This window comes from Hippocampus comes, unplaced genomic scaffold, assembly GCF_001891065.2.
Source record: "Hippocampus comes isolate QL1 unplaced genomic scaffold, H_comes_QL1_v1.1 scaffold41, whole genome shotgun sequence".
In the NCBI taxonomy this organism is placed as follows: domain Eukaryota; kingdom Metazoa; phylum Chordata; class Actinopteri; order Syngnathiformes; family Syngnathidae; genus Hippocampus; species Hippocampus comes.
Genome location: NW_017805153.1, coordinates 2,530,037 through 2,547,062, shown reverse-complemented (window position 1 = coordinate 2,547,062; position 17,026 = coordinate 2,530,037). Strand labels below are relative to the sequence as shown.

The window sequence follows — 17,026 nt, the reverse complement described above, 5'->3', positions numbered from 1 at the left end:
CACTACAGGCTGAGTACTAGTTTACCTTAGATGTGCACTTTATAATTTTATATTGCTCTGTTTTGATTCCCTAAAAAGAGCTGTTAAAGGAGCTGTTGTGTGGCTTTCACTGTTGTTCATGGACAGTAATATTGTGTGAGAGCTTATGTGTGAATAACTGCTCCAAGTGAAAAATGTTCATGTAAAATTGAAAATCGAAATTGTTGTTTCAGTAAATATTTGCATTTTGCACATAGAAAACTGATCCATGATTCCATGTTGATGAGAGCATTAAAACGGGAAAAAAATAGGACAAAAAATATACAAGGAAATTTAGAAACGATAAAAAATGTGAGTAGTCACGATTAATTTTGAGTTATTAAGAGTTTTTAATCACGATTAAATATTTTAATCGTTTGACAGCTCTAACACACACACACACACACACACACACACACACACACACACACACAGCAGCAGAGTTTACAATGATATTTTGAGTTCATTCATATTGTTACAGAATACTTAAGTTTTCAAAAGGATGGCAATAAGAACTATTCCCAATCAAGCTTAACGACCAAATGTTTGTTTTATTTCTGCAAGTGATTGATGCGCCAAAGTTATTCTAGCAATGTAACAAGATCTGTAGTCTAATCTTTAAGTAACAACATATGATCAAGCCCAATAATGTGTTACCTTAAAGTTAAAGTTATTGGATTCACCCCAAAACTGGCAAGCGGAAAAAAAAAAAGTTAGAGCACGGAAATTAAACGCATTTTGAGGCATGTCATTGGCCCAGGGGTCACCAAGGTGGTGCCCGCAGGCACCAGGGAGCCCTCAAGGTTTGCGCAAATGTATTTTCAAAGTGCATACTACCAAACTGGTAGCCCTCCGCATTAATCAGTAGCCAAGAAGGACTCCTCGTTTCAAAAAGGTTGGTGACCCTTGCATTGGACAATAACTACAACTATGTCATGTATGTTGGACCCCGAGCATAGCTGCCCGCTCAGTTTGCCGGCCCCAATAGGCTCAATAAAGTTAACTGTACATAAAAAATGTGCCAACCATTTTTGTTTGATTTGTTTAAAAAAATGAATATGATTTTTCCAAAAAAAAAAAAAAAAGTCCTCACTCGATGGGGATCTTTGAAATGCACGAAATCTGCCCTCGGTCCACCATCTATCAGCGTTGCCCAATCTTTTTTGACCAAAAATCAACTTTTCAAGCAGTCAACCTCACATTTTTTTCTGTAACACAGTTGCCATCCCAGTAATCAAGATGTGAGGTCAGAGTTAGATAAAGTTTAGAAATATTATTTTGCGGTGGAATAAGCAGGATGGAAGGGGTTACAGTTTTAATGTGTTAATCAAAAAGAAAGAATCCAACGTGACACCAAAATTTTTTTCAAACTGGGGCACACATTTTTTTTAAAAGTGTGCAAAGTACAAAAGAACTCCCTTTATTTATGACATCACACAGTAAGGCATACCTCGATCTGAAGAGTGACTTCCTCGAGGCCCCGCACTGTGTGTCTGTCAAAGGGATCAAAGTTGTCGTCCCTCATGATGGGGGGTTGGAGTACGTAGCCGCTCCTTCCGTTCAACATGAACAACGCCTGGTTCATCTGCATGGGCTTGTCTGGATCGGAGACGAGCATGAACGTAAAAAACAATAGTCACCTGTTGTGACTCGATAGAGAAACTTGATAAGTGGGGCATACCCGCTGTCTGGAAGTTAAGCGCTACAAGTTGCGAGCCGCAGAGCCACATGGGCAGAGGGTCGTAGTTAGATGAGTCCAATCTCTGACCTCGCGGGTAGATCCTGGACAGCTGCAGCCGATTGTACTGCAGGAACTTTTTCCCTTTGATCTTATTGACATATTTCTCCGCCTTGGTTTCGGGAAACGATGACATGTCCCGGAAACAGGCGCGCTCTGTGCCGATCTCTAGAAGATGCAGAGAAACAAGGACAGTGTTGAGTCACCCGGACGAGTGTTCGTACAGCATTGGGACCGAAGAACTGTGAGCAATTAACACCACCACCATTTTTTTTCAAAAAACTGCTTATTTTAACTCTTTCATTGGCAGCGATGAGAAATTGTGTCAGTCCAGGAAAATCATGCGGTGGTGTCATAGCGACGAATTTTCTTATCAACTGCGGGGTTTTTTTTGTTTATTTTCTAATGAATGGGTGGATGAGACTCTTGGGCACCTCCTCCTCTTAATATTGCGCCCAGAAAGCACTTTAATGAATATTTGAGAGAACAGTTGGTCTCTTTGGGTAAAACCAGGAAGCAGAAGAAGTACTCTGTCAAAAAAAAAAAAAAGCATGTGAACGGTCAATTACCGGTACAAGCAACTGACGCTCCAGCAAAGTATTTGTCGTGGCAGACCAAAAATTGGTGACAGGAAAGATGGCGGAAAGGATTATGGGGAGGAGAAAACGCGACAGACACGCTGCAACGTCTACTAGAAAAGGCATTTACGAACAACGTGGCGATGGTTTGAGCCGTATTAGAAAGAGATCTTGTCAACTGACGGGGACTGATGTACTATAAAGCGACCCAATATGTATTTGACAGATGACTGATTCACTTTTGGATCATCCGATAGCAGCAGCGCTTTCGAAATACATGAAGGCAAGCGCGAACTTCCTATGTAACTAATGTGTAGCATTTTGGTAAGAGCTTTTGTAAATGGCCAATCACAGTTGGATTCATTCACTTTTATAGTATCCAGGTAATTCTCTGAGAATTAAATAATATGGATGGATGAGAATATTCACAGTCATGCTTCCGTAAATGTCTGTACCACACAGATTGTCATCCCAGTTACCCACGCACTGCAAAGAAAAGTTTAAAAAAAAGTTCACAACACCCTGCGGGAATTAAAAATAAATAAATAAAACAGATTGATGGTAACTATATATTTTTCTGTAATTCACAGGTACACCCAGCAGCAGTGCAAATCGCACTCCTGTTCGCAGAGCACAGAAAGGAAAGGGTATTCTCAAAGACACTGCAAAAATCATAACAATAAATAATAATAATATGCATGGTGATTGCTTATATTTGTATTTTAGGTCATGAGAAAGATTCTGGGCGGCATGAAGTTGACTGGAAGCCAAATATATTCTCTCATACTTCAAACCCAAGACCCATATTTGTGGATGAGACCAACCTGTACGCTTGTCAGTATCTCCCCTTGCTCGTAGGAGAGTCCGTCACCTTTCTAACAGCCCCCAAAAACTAATGGGTTAGAGGGAGAAAAAAAAAAAAGACGCACTCACACACACATGCATACATTCCTATAAACAGACCAAAGTTTGTAAAAAGTTTATTTAATGTGAAAATGTTGCTGTTGATGTACATTATCATGTGTAAATTATTTTGCTTCGTCACTGTTGTGCAGAAAATTCATCTTTTCAGAAAAGGCTTGTATTCTCCTTATTTTGTCTGAGACTGGTGATTTGAGTGGAACCTAGCCATTTTCAAATGGCGATTATGAAAGAACAGCAGAAGCATGTTTTTTTTCTTTCATATGGTACCCGTTTACATAGTGACAACACAATATTTTGTCTGCCAAACAAGTGGAATAAAAATGCTTGAAATTGGCTACCATTCTTAAGTGTTGTCTTGTCAGAACACACACGCGTACGCGCACACACACACACGATAAGGTGGTAGTTCACTGCATTATCACCGCCTCAAAGCTATGTCCGACTTACTGTCTTCATCAAAAGGCACAGGTCTACAGTAGACAACCAGGTCGGATAATTCCAGTGCAATCTTCTTTCTCCTCTCCATCATCTTTCCCTCCTCCATCTATGTAAAGGCAGACACAACTGACATGAGCATACTAAGGCCAACTGCACAATCAATCTGAAACATCTGTAGTGTAGATTGAAGCCACAGAACGGACAAAACCTCTGGCCACAAAGGCACAGTGCAAAAAAACAGAGGGTTTTGACATACAAACCTTGGCCTCTGAGGTCATTGCCACCTCACGGATCTTCAGAACCCATTCCTTTAATTCCTCCTGACTGCTGGCAGCAACATCCAGCACCGGTCCTGTCCGCATGGCTGTGGTTGGCATAAGGGAGAAGACATGTGGCCTGCTTCCTTTGCCATCGGGCCGTACAACTGTTTCGGAAACAGAGGTACAGTCAAAAACATAGTCCATAGTACTGGCTCAACTCTTCTGCATTTATGTAGATGTATTTTGATGACAGATTTCTCTAAAATTCACACAAATTCTGCAATATTTGGTGTAGGTAAAATACAAAACATGGAAACACCAAGTACAGAACTTTTGCAGATATGCACTTCAAACCAAATATCTAGGTCCCGAAAGTAAAAACCCTGCCACAGGCTGTGTCCAAATTCAAAGGCTGCATCCTCCGAATGCCGCATTTTTGGCTGCATGACCTCACATCTGGCGCAACTCACTTGAACAGGGTTTCCACATTTTAGAAAGACAATTTGCAGGCTGGGTCTGTCAGCACCTTCAAAGGCTCCTCCTCATGTAGCCCCCGTGGTAAATTTGAATAGGCATAATAATACAATACAATACATGCTGATTTATATAGCGCTTTCACAACAGCGGCAGCTGTAACAAAGCGCTTAACAAAACAGTTAACAGTTAACATAATGTGAATTTGGACACCACATAAAGTCGAGTCGCGGCGGAAGTGACATCAGGCGGCTGAAAATGTGGCCTTCGGACACAGCCACAGTTTGGCTATAGTCATGGGTGGTTCTACTCAACTGGCAGGTTAAATGAGCTTGTCGGGGGGGGGAGGGCAAGCTCATTTACCAGCCATTAAGTAACAGCAACTGTGGCTAAAGCCACTCTTTGGCAGGGTTTTTACTTTTTGGACCTGAATTTCTCATCTCTGCACAGACGTCAAATGTGATGAGAACACAGGATGGTAACAGATTCCCTGTCCTTTTTAAATACCCTGTAATGTATTTCATTAATAACATGCCACATTTCCACTTAAATTCACATGACCTGTTTTAAATCAGTAAGTATTGCTGGGATTCCACATTTTAATTGAATACCACGTGTGAGGAAATGCAGAAAATGTTTAACTTTCATACTGCCGCTAGAGGGAGATAAAACCCCAGCAAAGGACAGAGATGCAGCTTTTAGATACTAAATCAGTGGTTCTTAACCTGGGTTCGATCGAACCTCAGGGGTCGGTGAGTCGGTCTCAGGGGTTCGACGGAGCCTCTGCCATGGAGGGTAAGACACACGTGAGCCAACATGTTAATTAGTTATGACACGCCCGCTTGACCATCACTGGCTGCAGATGATCACATGACATTGCTTGGCCAATCAGTGCTGTGGAAAATTTAGTTCGCTTAGTTGTCAACGTGTGACTGTCGTGATAGTACGTCGCACAATTTAAAAAAAAAAAAAAGGTATACTTATCTCATGAAATTGTATTTACTTTTTTCTGTTTTTAATAAATGCTTTTTTTTATATCTTGAATTTATGATATAGTTATTTATTTTTCACTCATGACGGGTTCGGTGAATGTGCATATTAACTGGTTGGGTTCGGTAGCTCTAAAAAGGTTAAGAACCACTGTCCTAAATGCTGTGAGCAGAGGCTATAGCAATGTAAATGGGTGTGGCCTGCCTAGCCACAGGGCCAAGATTGCTGATAAGAACAACAAAAGCATTGTAATCAGACAAAAAAATGACCTGTGGTAATACTAGAGCGACACAAACCAAAAGCAGCACAACTAGTTGGAAATGTAGATTGTAATCGTGGAAGGAGGTGTCCCTTTGGCACAGTGATTGCAAGCACTACAACAGCAGCAGCATTTGCAGCAGTACAGAGCCGAATAGGAAGCGGAATGAGGATGGTGGGGGTTGTCGCTCACCGATTTGACAAGAAGAGACATCCACACTTCCTCTCAGCAAATCTCCCAGTGGGCTGTTTTCTGTCATCTCCTGCTGGACATGGAAGAGGAGCATAAGTGAATTGAGTGAAGCTGAGGAAGCACATAGTGCTGCGTGGCTTTAATCCTCACACTTCTGTCCGGCTCTGCGGCTGACGGACTGATCTCTTCCACATAGTTTGCAGGAAACCACAGCTGCTTCTTCCCTCCACAGTCCCCCTTCCACCTGGCAGAAGGGTAATTTTATAATCAAAAACACACTGAATAAAATAATGTAGCTAGCCACCAAAGCATGAGAGCTCCTTCCACAATGTCTATCAAACTCACCATCCTCCCTCCTGTTTGTCCACATTGGAGATGGTGGCGTTTTTTGTGAAGGAGAGCTCATCATCTCTTTGAGCTTTATACTCATACATGGCTCTTACGGTGCACTGCAAAGAGCAGACAGAAAGTTAATGAAATGTCAGAAGAAATTCAACTGATGGAGAATATCAGCGGACACTCACCTTAAAGGTGGGCATTTGATTGGCTTCCACATAAAAGCCAGGATTTCGGCCCTCATAGAGTGACCCGTAGTCGGGCTCCTGTCACATGACACGATGTTTCTTAATTGGACTGTCATTCTTGCATTCAACATGAGAGCCACATAAAATTCTACAAAATTTCTAGTTATTAGTTTCTAGTCAGCCCAATGTGGTACCCACAGCAGTGCCGATCTTTTCCAGTGTGTCTTCATTGATGGGATATCGCAGCTTCATTTTGCGATACAGAGGGTGCTTCTCATAGTAGCTGATGAGATCTACAAGGCTGTCAAATTCCGAGGTGCCCAGCACCACAGTCTGACCTTCCTGCTGTACACGACAGTGCTTAATCTTGCCCTCAGCCCTGCACGGCAACCATTGGCATACAATAAATGACTTAGCACCACATGATTCATTGCCTATCGTTACATTCTCTCAAAATGTGATAATTAAGTCAGTTACTTGCCTGAAGGAAATGGCAAATGAGTTGGACTCAGCTCTCTTCCTGACAAGGAAAGCACCGTCTCTAGGAACTCTCATCAGCATGTTCTCAGCATGACTCCTCGATAGGTTCGCATGGTACCATCTGGAACACCCAAAAAAAAAAAAATTAGAACAGGTACATTTATTGATTTTCTCATCTTCTGAACACTCTATCCACTCGAGGACTTGCACACTGCAGGAACGACATTAAGTGCAATCTAATTCTCTTGAACTCAACTCACCCCAGAAACCACCTTTTCCTGCTCCTTCCCTTTGGTAGGCACAAGTGAATAAAGCCCACCAAAACCAGCAGACATTCAATAGGTACTTTCCCCTTGCCATTAACTTCTTGAACAGTTGATTTACAACTTCAGAGTGACACTTTGCCAATTCTGCACATCTCTGGAGTGCCATTATGAACTGTTTCCATTGTTGTAGCTCAGTCAATCTGTTCTTTGCATGAGTTTTTGATCAGTATCAGTAACCACTCATTCACAATGTATTCCCACATTATATAGTAGCCCATATAATACTTCCCTCATACTGTATGGCGATTCAGTCAGCCAGCTAACTTGCTCCTCGTCTCATGTCACATGACCACTGTACCTGTATGACGGACTAGCTCAATAAAATTTCTATTTCCTGTAATTCTTTATATTTTTTTTTATATGAAATTATTTCATTTCCTTTGTTGTACATATTTTCAGTTAAGTAAAATGGTGGTGTATAGTTACTGTATCGCTTTGATGTTCTCACTTGCGGCATTCGTTTTCCTGCTTGCAATGCATTGTGTTCTATATGAACCTGCGGATTGACCATCAATGCTCACTATTTTTTAAAGTGTATTGTGGGTAATTTTGAGTACACTACATTTTTTTCTCTCTGGACATTCGCCCCCCACCCCTCCTTCAAAATGGCACGACCCCGATATAGGAAATTGGGTGGACATTCGAACACTACCCATGACTCCGAAAATGTGGTACATGCACCGATAGTGGTATGCGTTTTTAATTTTTTTCAGGGGAGTGCTACAGGAAAGAGTCACTGAATTAAGAAGAGAAAATGACAAATAAATAAGATCTAGAACGTGACATCTGCCGTGAAACTACTTGAGACAAGTTCCGAGAGTCCTGGTTCCCGACTAAATAAATAGATGCAGTGGAATATATGTTAAGTTTGTTGTACAACCCTCTAAACAATTTGTCATTCTTAATATGGGTGTGAGTCTCACTCTTTGCTCTCATGGGCATTGGTCTGCGGCACAGGCTCGGTCAGCTTCATCTCAAATTCATTGCAGCGCAACGCCACCTGCTGGTAGTGAGTGATGAGCGCAAAGAGCGTGTCAAACACGAGGTTGTCAGTCAGGTAGAATTTTGGGCTGCCAGCCTCCTGACGGGAGTGAATGCGACAGTGCTGCACTCGTCCTGAGCGCCTGGAAAAGAGATGGGATTGATGAAGTGTAAAAATGTGACAATATTTATGTACTCCGTGTTAATTTGTTAGAATGTGTTTTTTTTTTTTTTGGTTGTGTTAAAAAAACAACACAGAAAAACATTTTACAGGCCTTTCTAAGAAGAACAGTACACAGCTAGTATGGCATAGTTATCAAGGGAGTCCCAGGATAGTGTATAAAGAGATGCAATTACAGGTGCTGAAGTGGTGAAAACACTTTATAAATAAAAATGTATATTGTATTGTTTTTGGGTCACCGTTTTCCAGGGTGCTTGTGGAGCCCGTATATACTAGACCAGTGGTTCTTAACCTTTCACATTCACCGAACCCTTCATGAGTGAAAAATATATTTTTTTTACAAATTCAAGATATTAAAAAAAAACCACACATTTATTAAAAAACAGAAAAAAGTAAATACAATTTCAAGGGATAAGTGTACTTTTTCTTTTAATTGTACGACGTACTATCATGACAGTTACACGTTGACTACTAAGCGAACTAAATTTCCCACAGCACTGATTGGACATGAGATGTAATATGATCATCTGCAGCCAGTGATGGCCAAGTGGGGTTGTCATAACTAATTGACATGTTGAGTCACGTGTGTTTTACCCTCCATGGCAGAGGCTCTGTCGAACCCCTGAGACCGACTCACCGAACCCCTGGGGTTCAATCGAACCCAAGTTAAGAACCACTGTACTAGACCTTCAAAAAGTTTTTGGTCAATCGTGACCTGTCCTGGAAAATTCCGACCATATACATTCAATCCATCACTTCCATTGATTACACCGTTCGTGACACCACGTATTCTGAGTCAATGCTTTGACAGACCAAGTCAACGCTCCGAACATGACAACATTAAATCCATGAAATGCACATGCACTAGAATGAATCTGTGTGTCAGTGCAGTCCTCATTTGATGTCCCAAATACAAATTCAAAAAACTATGTTAAATGTAAAGAGAAAATAGAAATTAATTTAATTTAAATGTAAAATTTATCAAAAATAACCCAAAATATTTGGTCATTTACTATAGATTAATATGTGTATAATCCTCAATTGTTGGAATTTTAAAATCAGGTTTTTCAGAAACTACATAAAATTCCCCATGTGGAACATACCAGAAAGACAGTGTGTAATCTCCCACAAAGGTCTCACTCTCTCGAACCAGGAAGGAGCCATCAGGCGCTCCAGTCTCTAGGCAGTATTCCGACAGCAGCCGTTCAGCTATCTGTCGCCCATCCCGCCCTGCGCCCAATTTTCCGTGGAACCACTTTTCTGTAACATGCTGGTCCATCCCATTGGAAACCTGTCAATTAGCATGGGGTAGGGAGAGTGATAAAACAGCTGAAACCCATAACCAAAAGATAGAATTTGATGCCGCACATTTCAAGTGTTGCAAAGATCTCGCCTTTGGGACAGCATGGTCCAAGACTGTATTCACGTCAAGTGAGACCTACTAACCTCTCTGTGCTCCTCCTCCTCATCATTACCCTGATTACTTGAGGTCTCCTCGGAGTAGTAGATCTTACTGCTGGTGAGGACAAAGAAATGCGGATACCACTCCTGCGGCAAGAGGGACAGGATATGAGGAGGCAGAATGCATGAGCTACATTAATTATTTAGAACATCCATGTGTTGCACAGAAATGTGACCACCAGGAAAAGCAGTTCAAAGATATTTTGTTCTAAGCAGGATACAGTTACACAATAACAAAAAACACACAAACAGTGAACAGACTTTACAAATGTATCCCAGAAGATGCATGTTGAGCTTAAGACGGTTCCAAAGACAGTTACATGATTGATCGGGTCCTCCAAATATAGGATTCCATTTTTGATGGAGTTGCTGATGTCATTCTCAGAGTAGGGAGTAGAGGTGGACACCTCCTCATAGGCGCTGCCCTCGGCAAGCTTCTTATGCTGCCACATGGAAAATGAGAGCAGTGAGAGTCAAGATGAACAATTATTTTGTATTTGCAACAATATTGCAACATGAAAACCGATGCACTTTTCAAGTATGAAAATATGATTACATGACATGTGCAAATGAGAAAATACAGCAGAGGCCGCAGTCAATTAGCTACAATGCATGGCGCAAATATGAAAGAGGCAGCTCAGTGTGTACAAATCTGATTTAAAAAATGACATAGCAAGCTCAACCTTGATGAGGATCTTCTTCTTGAGCTGGTTGGGTGAGGGTAGGCCATCCGCTGCGATATCCACCGCTTTGGTCAGCAACATGTCTCCAAACAGTTTCTTAAAGCAAGCGGCCATGTTCCTCTGCTGGACAATACTGCAGTGGTCCTCAATGGACAGGATTATGGGAAAGCTGTGGGAGAGATCAGACTGAAAGTCGCAACTTCCCTTTTCACTGCACTTACGTGCCATTTCTTATCTTATTTTCTCACACCGTACAATTTCCTCAAGTCGCATTGTTTCTCCATACTTTAGGTGCGCAACCTATTTATCTTTGTCATACATCACCGGGGAGGCCAAGAGCAAGACACTGAAGAGAGGCTGACAGTCTCTGGGAACTCACTCTGACGTAACAAATGCGTGCTCTTTGATGGTGGTCAATACATCACAGAACTTGATCTTTGTTGTGAGGGTGTGCCCATGGTAGATGACTGGCATTGCATCTGGACCATCCCAACAATCCACTACAACAACAAAAGACAGTACGCTACTACACTGCAACAATAACATAGAGCAACAGATTGAACTTGAACCTCAACTTGCAACAGTCATTTGCAGTCACTGTGTGACGTATGTTCCATTTTGTATGACACAAAGAAACACTTTTTTGGCATTCAAAGAAAACCAGCTTGACCAGTTCACGTATATGTTGATGTACACTAGTTAGGAAACTGCTGTGTGTGTGTGTGTGTGTGTGTGTGTGTGTGTGCGTGTGTGTGTGCGCGCATATGAGCGCGCGCATGGGTGTGGCAGCTTCATGTAGTAGTAGAAATGAGCAGACAGTGTTTACTCACATTCAATACAGCGACAACCCATCCTTAGACAGCGTGCATACGCCTCCAGAGACGACTCACTGGAAAACTGGTCTCCTGTCAGGTACCTATAAATAAGCACGTGAAGAGTCATAGCATGCATACCTCTTTCACTCTGAAGCATTCAACACTAATCACACTGGCATCACTCACACACAAAGGTCATTCTTCCGTTCCTCCTTTATTGACCAGTGCAAACATGCAGACTCAAATCAAAGCAACATCGGAAGCTGTCATTCTGCTCTTTCAAAGAGGACAGTTTGGCAATCAGCAGAGGAAGTTCATATTCGAACAGTTTTTCATACACTTTTCAACTGAAGGAAAACATGTATTTTCCTGACAAAATGAAGGCCCTCTCACATTCTGGAATTTGTTTGCTGAATAATCCACTTGTATCTGATTGGTGATGTCAGTTCAAAAGCATGGACGTTTCGCAACAAGATGCCAACTAAAGTGTACTCGAAACCCAACAGCAAGTGTAGACAGGAACAAGCTTACGTGTTGTGGGAAGAAGAGATCCAGTAATGGGACAAAGGGTTGTTCATATTTTCTGGACATACTTGGTCCAAGGAGGAATCCCAGATGGTGTTCTCTTTGGAGAATAAGTACGTCAGGAACTAGACATGTGAGACCAAAAGCAACAACAACATTTTACTCACCAAGTATGATTCTGTTCAAAAAAGAGAGCAGACTCAATAAGACTCCGCTACACATAACTACCGTATTTTCACGACCATAAGGCAGGTGCCTGATAATGCGGTGCGCCTTGCGTGCGCACAAAGTTCCAAAATCTGTGAATGTTAATGTGTGACTTTGATGAGCGCTCCGCTTGACTGAGTGATGCTGTGCCGACACGCTGCGTGTATAGAGGAAAGGCGGCCGTGATAAGGACAGCAGGCAGATGTTAAAGGGGGAAGGGTGCGCGTAAGAGGATGCTAAAGGCACACCCCCAGTAGGTATATAGTGCTTGGATGTGCATTGTGAAAAGAGTATCAGTTTGGCTAAGGACCCCCGAAAATGGCACCTATGAAGAGACATGCTTACGAAGCACAGATTAAACTGCAAGCTATCAGTTACGCGGAGGAACATGGGAATCGAGCAGCCGCCAGAGAATTCAAGATCAACGAATCCATGGTGCTTGGTGCTTTCGTTTTATAAAACAAGGCAAGGGCTGCAGCAATATCCGGCGGATTACAAAGGAAGGCTGGCTGGCAGGCAATCTTCTGCTCCTGCTGCAGCAAAAAGATTGCCGACAAACACATCCAGCCCAACCATATAAACAAAGTTTGATTGATTGATTGATAACATCAACATGGACGAGGTGTCACTCACTTTCGACATCCCAGTGAACCACACTGGAGAGAAGAAGGGGACCGGTACGGTAGCAATACACGCAACGGGGCACGAGACATCTGCTTTTACTGTTGTGCTTGGTTGCCATGGTAATGGACAGAAACTGCCACCCGTGGTGATTTTTAAGAGGAAGACGCTACCAAAACAAAAGTTTATAGTTGGAGTCATCTTTAAGGCTAATCAAAAGGGCTGGATAGATGAGGAGAAAATGAGAGAGTGGCTGAGTGAGGTGGACGCAAAGAGATCGGATGTTTTTCCCCCCCCCAATCATAACCGTCCCTGCTGATCTGTGACTCGATGTGCGCCCATCTCACAGCCACTGTGAAAAACAGAGTGCAGCAAATTAACTCTCTGAGCTTGCCATCATTCCAGGAGACCTGACAAAGGAACTCCAACCGTTGGACATTAGTGTATGCATGGCGTTCAAAGTGAAGTTGTGAGTACCGTGGGAGCGATGGCGAACATGGCTTTACTAAGACTGGGAGGCAGCGCCGGGCGAGTTACGCCACAATTTGTGAATGGATTGTGGATGCTTGGGCGAACGTGTCTGCTTGCACTGTTGTTCAAGCTTTCACAAAAGCCGGCGACATTTCTGACAAGCTGCACGGCAACGAGACTGACTGACAATAACGAAAGTGAGCCTGGCAGGTTTGATGGAGAATTTGCCCAGCTGTTCATTTCAGACACGGAAGATGAGGACTTTGATGGATTTGTACATGTGGAATGATTTTAAAAAAATATCATGAGTATATTGTTAGATACTTCAATGAAGTACAACCCGAACTCAGTTTTGCTCCCGCTGTCTTACGCTTGAGTGCATGCATGCGTGCTTATTTTTTAAACTAGTCTAAGTTTTACCGTCCCTGCGTCCAATAATACAGTGTGCCTTATGTATGTGTTAAATACAGAAAGAGCACCCCTAACTGAGACTGCACCTTTTAATCAGTTATTCTTTCATAGAAATGTCAATAGAATTATATAAAGCAGGTACAAATCAACAAAACTGCAGCTTGTTTCACATGTCGCTGGCGTTGGGCCGAAACGGCCGATGTCACAATTTGATAAATGTTATACTTTTGCACAAATCTATAGTGGTCAGTCCACATGTGGGTGTTTACAGATGATTGAATATTGATTATTGAATATTAAGTGTTGAAAATGGCTCGCTCTCTTTGATGATGCAATGTTAATAGTTGAGCAAACTTGTTTTCTGAGGTCTCCTGAAAAGCGATGATCTTGGAGATGCGAGGATTCCACCCAACGACAGTGGTATGCAAAAATGAGCAAAGGTTTCCTTTGCTTAACATTAAAAAAATAAAATAAAATCAGAAGACTGTTGAAGAGTTTTTACATGTAAAATGTAGCAACATACGCCATGTTTAAGTGTATGTTTCCCAGCCGTTTTAAGCCCTTTTAAGTGAATTATGACCTCATGCAAATCGAGACAGTACAAACTCCGACAAGCTGATTTGCATAAGTGCTCTCAATTGGCTGCTGTGTTTACTTAATCACCGCTTCATGGCAACCACAGAGTGCATCCGGCACTTTCTGCATACACTCACATGACACCGCAGCCAACCTTTTCTAATTGTGTAGGAGGTGTTTAAGGCCAACATCGAGCTTTCTTGTGTCAAGTACTGAGCACCATCTACCTTAACAAACAAGTCTGGGAATTTGGAGAAGTGGGGTGAGTGGAAAACTATGCAAACTCATTTGACTACAATTTCACATTTTATGAGCAGGCAGCAAAAAGCCCCTGCAATAATATTGGGACTATAAAACATGTGTACCTCATCTTGGAGGAAATAAGGCTGTTCCACTTCTCGAAGAGGGTCTTTCAGGTAGCCAAACATAAATTCCTGAACCTTGCTGCCATCTGTGGCCCACATATCCTGCATTTACATGAAGTGCATAAAAACATGGATATTCACGCATTAGGGGAAGCCAATCTCCAATAAACCAGAGATATTACCATTTGAGAATCCAGAAGGAAGCTCTTAAAGTCCTCAAGGGAGATCCTCTGTTCTGGTCTGTCAATGAACCTGGCAGAGGGAGTAATGCCTCAGTTAGCACGCATATGGGATGTGGCTGAGCAGGCCTATTTTATTTATTTGTTTTAGTTTTGGCCTACCTCTGCAAAAATGGGAAATCAAGCTGAAAGAAGGAGGAAAGAGAGAACAATGTCACTTAATTGGAGGCGTGACGATGAGCACAAACTTGTGTCGTGTGAGGATGGTTAGTCATGGCAGGCACTGAGGTCATCCATTTATTTGAAATATACCCCAGCCTGCCTACTCTTCATCTGGAGGCATGTGTTTATATGTATCCTAATGGCCTTCCCCAGAAGGGCTTGGGAGTTTTTAACTGGATTGTATTGATCTTGGTGCCATTTGAGAACAGACAGATGGGGGAGGAAACATGCCTGGGAAATGGCATCGGACTGTGGGGGTTGATGGTTCAGGGGATGCGCAAACTCAGACAGACTTCTCTGTGAACAATGGACACATTCCAAGATACATCGTATAAACTTACGTTCTTCTGAGCATCAAACATGAGGTTGCGATAAAGTTGCGAAAACTGGCTAAAGGACACTTCTCCATTCCTCCACTCAGAGTCCTTGGGGAAAAAAAATGACAAAGAAGAGCTGTCATCTTTCACTTCAAGTGTCAGGCCCAATACTAAAGCCACCAAGGTAAGCATCAGAAGAACAAGTCAGACTGTTAAGTAGAGTGAGGTTACCGGAAGTTTCTCTCGGAGGAACCTCATGTTGGGTACCCTGTAGTTGACCTGGCTCAGCATGTTCTTTAGATCCTTACAGGATATCCTGGACAAGAGCACATGCTTGGTTAAAAAATAAATAAATAAATAAATAGAAACACAAACATGAAGATGCGCGTTGATGCATGTCCTATTAACAGCAAGGTTTGGCCAAGAAGGAAGAAAAACCCCTGCAGCCCCAAAGTGACTTGCTCTGTTGTCTAGGACAGACTAACATCTCTGTCTATCTCCTCGAGTCCTGGATGGACTGTTTCCTGCGACAGGAAAAGTTGCCGGTATGTGGCTGAGAGGTTAATTCCTTCAATGCATCTCACCAACACTCAAGGCTGCTGTAGCTCATGAACTTCATCCCCGTCTTCACAGGAGGTAGGGACCAGGTCAACCCAAGAAAAGTGAAAATCAGCATATAACTGACACCCATGGAAATGGTGTGTGTCTGTCAGTGGCGTTCCGTCAGGGCCAGCAAGGCCTTCTCTGCTGGCCGAAACATTCTCAGAAAAGTAAATTTATTAAATTTACATTTCTGAGAATAACAAATTTAATTTGTTATTTTATTTTCATAAATATGTAAACAAAATTATTCTCTGTATTCTTTACGTCATACTATTTCCACTTAGTCGAGTGGCTTTCAATGTTATTTTAAATAACATTGAAAGCCACTCGATAAATAACTTATTTATTATGGAAGAGTTTTTAACAAATCATATTTCAGCTCGCTTGTGTTGCCAGGTAAATGAAACTTGCCTTCAGATTAAACAGAGCAGGCTCCTGTGCGCTGTAAGTGAACGGGCACAGTCAGATGGAGATCACGAGTCTCAGACTCGTGATCTTGAGACTCGTGATCTGACTCGTCTGCGTACTAGGGCCAGCTAGAATAATAATAATAATAATATCCTCATTTTGAGGATAATTTGAGTGAGGCAAAAAACTCCCGTACAAGCATATGACAGTTACAACAGGTCACAAGACATAAACAATGAAGGCGGTGATACAAGGGAGTGTATGTGCGCGTGATCGTCTGGTTGTGTGTGCCTTAGAAGGCCTTACGTCGAGACTGGCCCTGCGCGTTTGGTGATTGGATTAGCGCAGGGGTGTCAAACTCATTTCACATGGTGGGCCACATACGGCCTCGGTAGATGTCAAGTGGGCCGGACCATTAAAATGATACAATGCTTTGCTATAAATAACCAAAACAATATGTCTTTCCTTTGTTTTGGTATAAAGAAGCACAAGAACATTAGGAAAATGTTGAAATTTAATGAACATATCTTTTACAAAACATTTCATGAAGCACCTTACATTTCCTTCGACAAATGTGCAATTTACTTTTATCATTCACATATATGCATTGCAACTGATCCCACTGATTGTACAAACTTTAACAAGTAATTGGTATTGAAAAATACAGTAATGCACTTTAAGATTAAACAAGATTCATAAAGAAAGCAAGTTTTAAAGCATTTACACATGCATATAAAATCTAAATGTAATCCCTGCCTACACCTTACAAACTAAGGAGAGTGCTATTAAATGTGTAAAT

General features: G+C 42.0%; 1 protein-coding gene across 4 annotated transcripts in view; it reads right to left on the bottom strand.

Moving 5' to 3' along the window:
• Positions 1-17,026, bottom strand: part of plcg1 (phospholipase C, gamma 1) — a 37,439-nt gene that overhangs the window by 7,760 nt on the left and 12,653 nt on the right. For 2 of the 4 annotated variants that reach the window (XM_019868471.1, XM_019868470.1), the window contains exons 6-28: positions 15,448-15,532; positions 15,241-15,324; positions 14,840-14,862; positions 14,681-14,750; positions 14,499-14,600; positions 11,854-11,972; positions 11,338-11,423; positions 10,887-11,007; positions 10,508-10,676; positions 10,145-10,267; positions 9,810-9,911; positions 9,467-9,654; positions 8,125-8,325; positions 6,877-6,996; positions 6,594-6,774; positions 6,396-6,473; positions 6,217-6,320; positions 6,022-6,115; positions 5,872-5,944; positions 3,957-4,120; positions 3,706-3,802; positions 1,700-1,924; positions 1,469-1,617 (exon numbers count right to left, since the gene is read on the bottom strand). In XM_019868471.1, coding sequence (XP_019724030.1) covers positions 1,469-1,617; positions 1,700-1,924; positions 3,706-3,802; positions 3,957-4,120; positions 5,872-5,944; positions 6,022-6,115; positions 6,217-6,320; positions 6,396-6,473; positions 6,594-6,774; positions 6,877-6,996; positions 8,125-8,325; positions 9,467-9,654; positions 9,810-9,911; positions 10,145-10,267; positions 10,508-10,676; positions 10,887-11,007; positions 11,338-11,423; positions 11,854-11,972; positions 14,499-14,600; positions 14,681-14,750; positions 14,840-14,862; positions 15,241-15,324; positions 15,448-15,532 — 2,758 coding nt within the window. Of the gene's footprint in view, positions 1-1,468; positions 1,618-1,699; positions 1,925-3,705; positions 3,803-3,956; positions 4,121-5,871; positions 5,945-6,021; positions 6,116-6,216; positions 6,321-6,395; positions 6,474-6,593; positions 6,775-6,876; positions 6,997-8,124; positions 8,326-9,466; positions 9,655-9,809; positions 9,912-10,144; positions 10,268-10,507; positions 10,677-10,886; positions 11,008-11,337; positions 11,424-11,853; positions 11,973-14,498; positions 14,601-14,680; positions 14,751-14,839; positions 14,863-15,240; positions 15,325-15,447; positions 15,533-15,800; positions 15,930-17,026 lie in introns of those variants that run through there. The other 2 variants (XM_019868473.1, XM_019868472.1) reach the window with 2 other exon arrangements.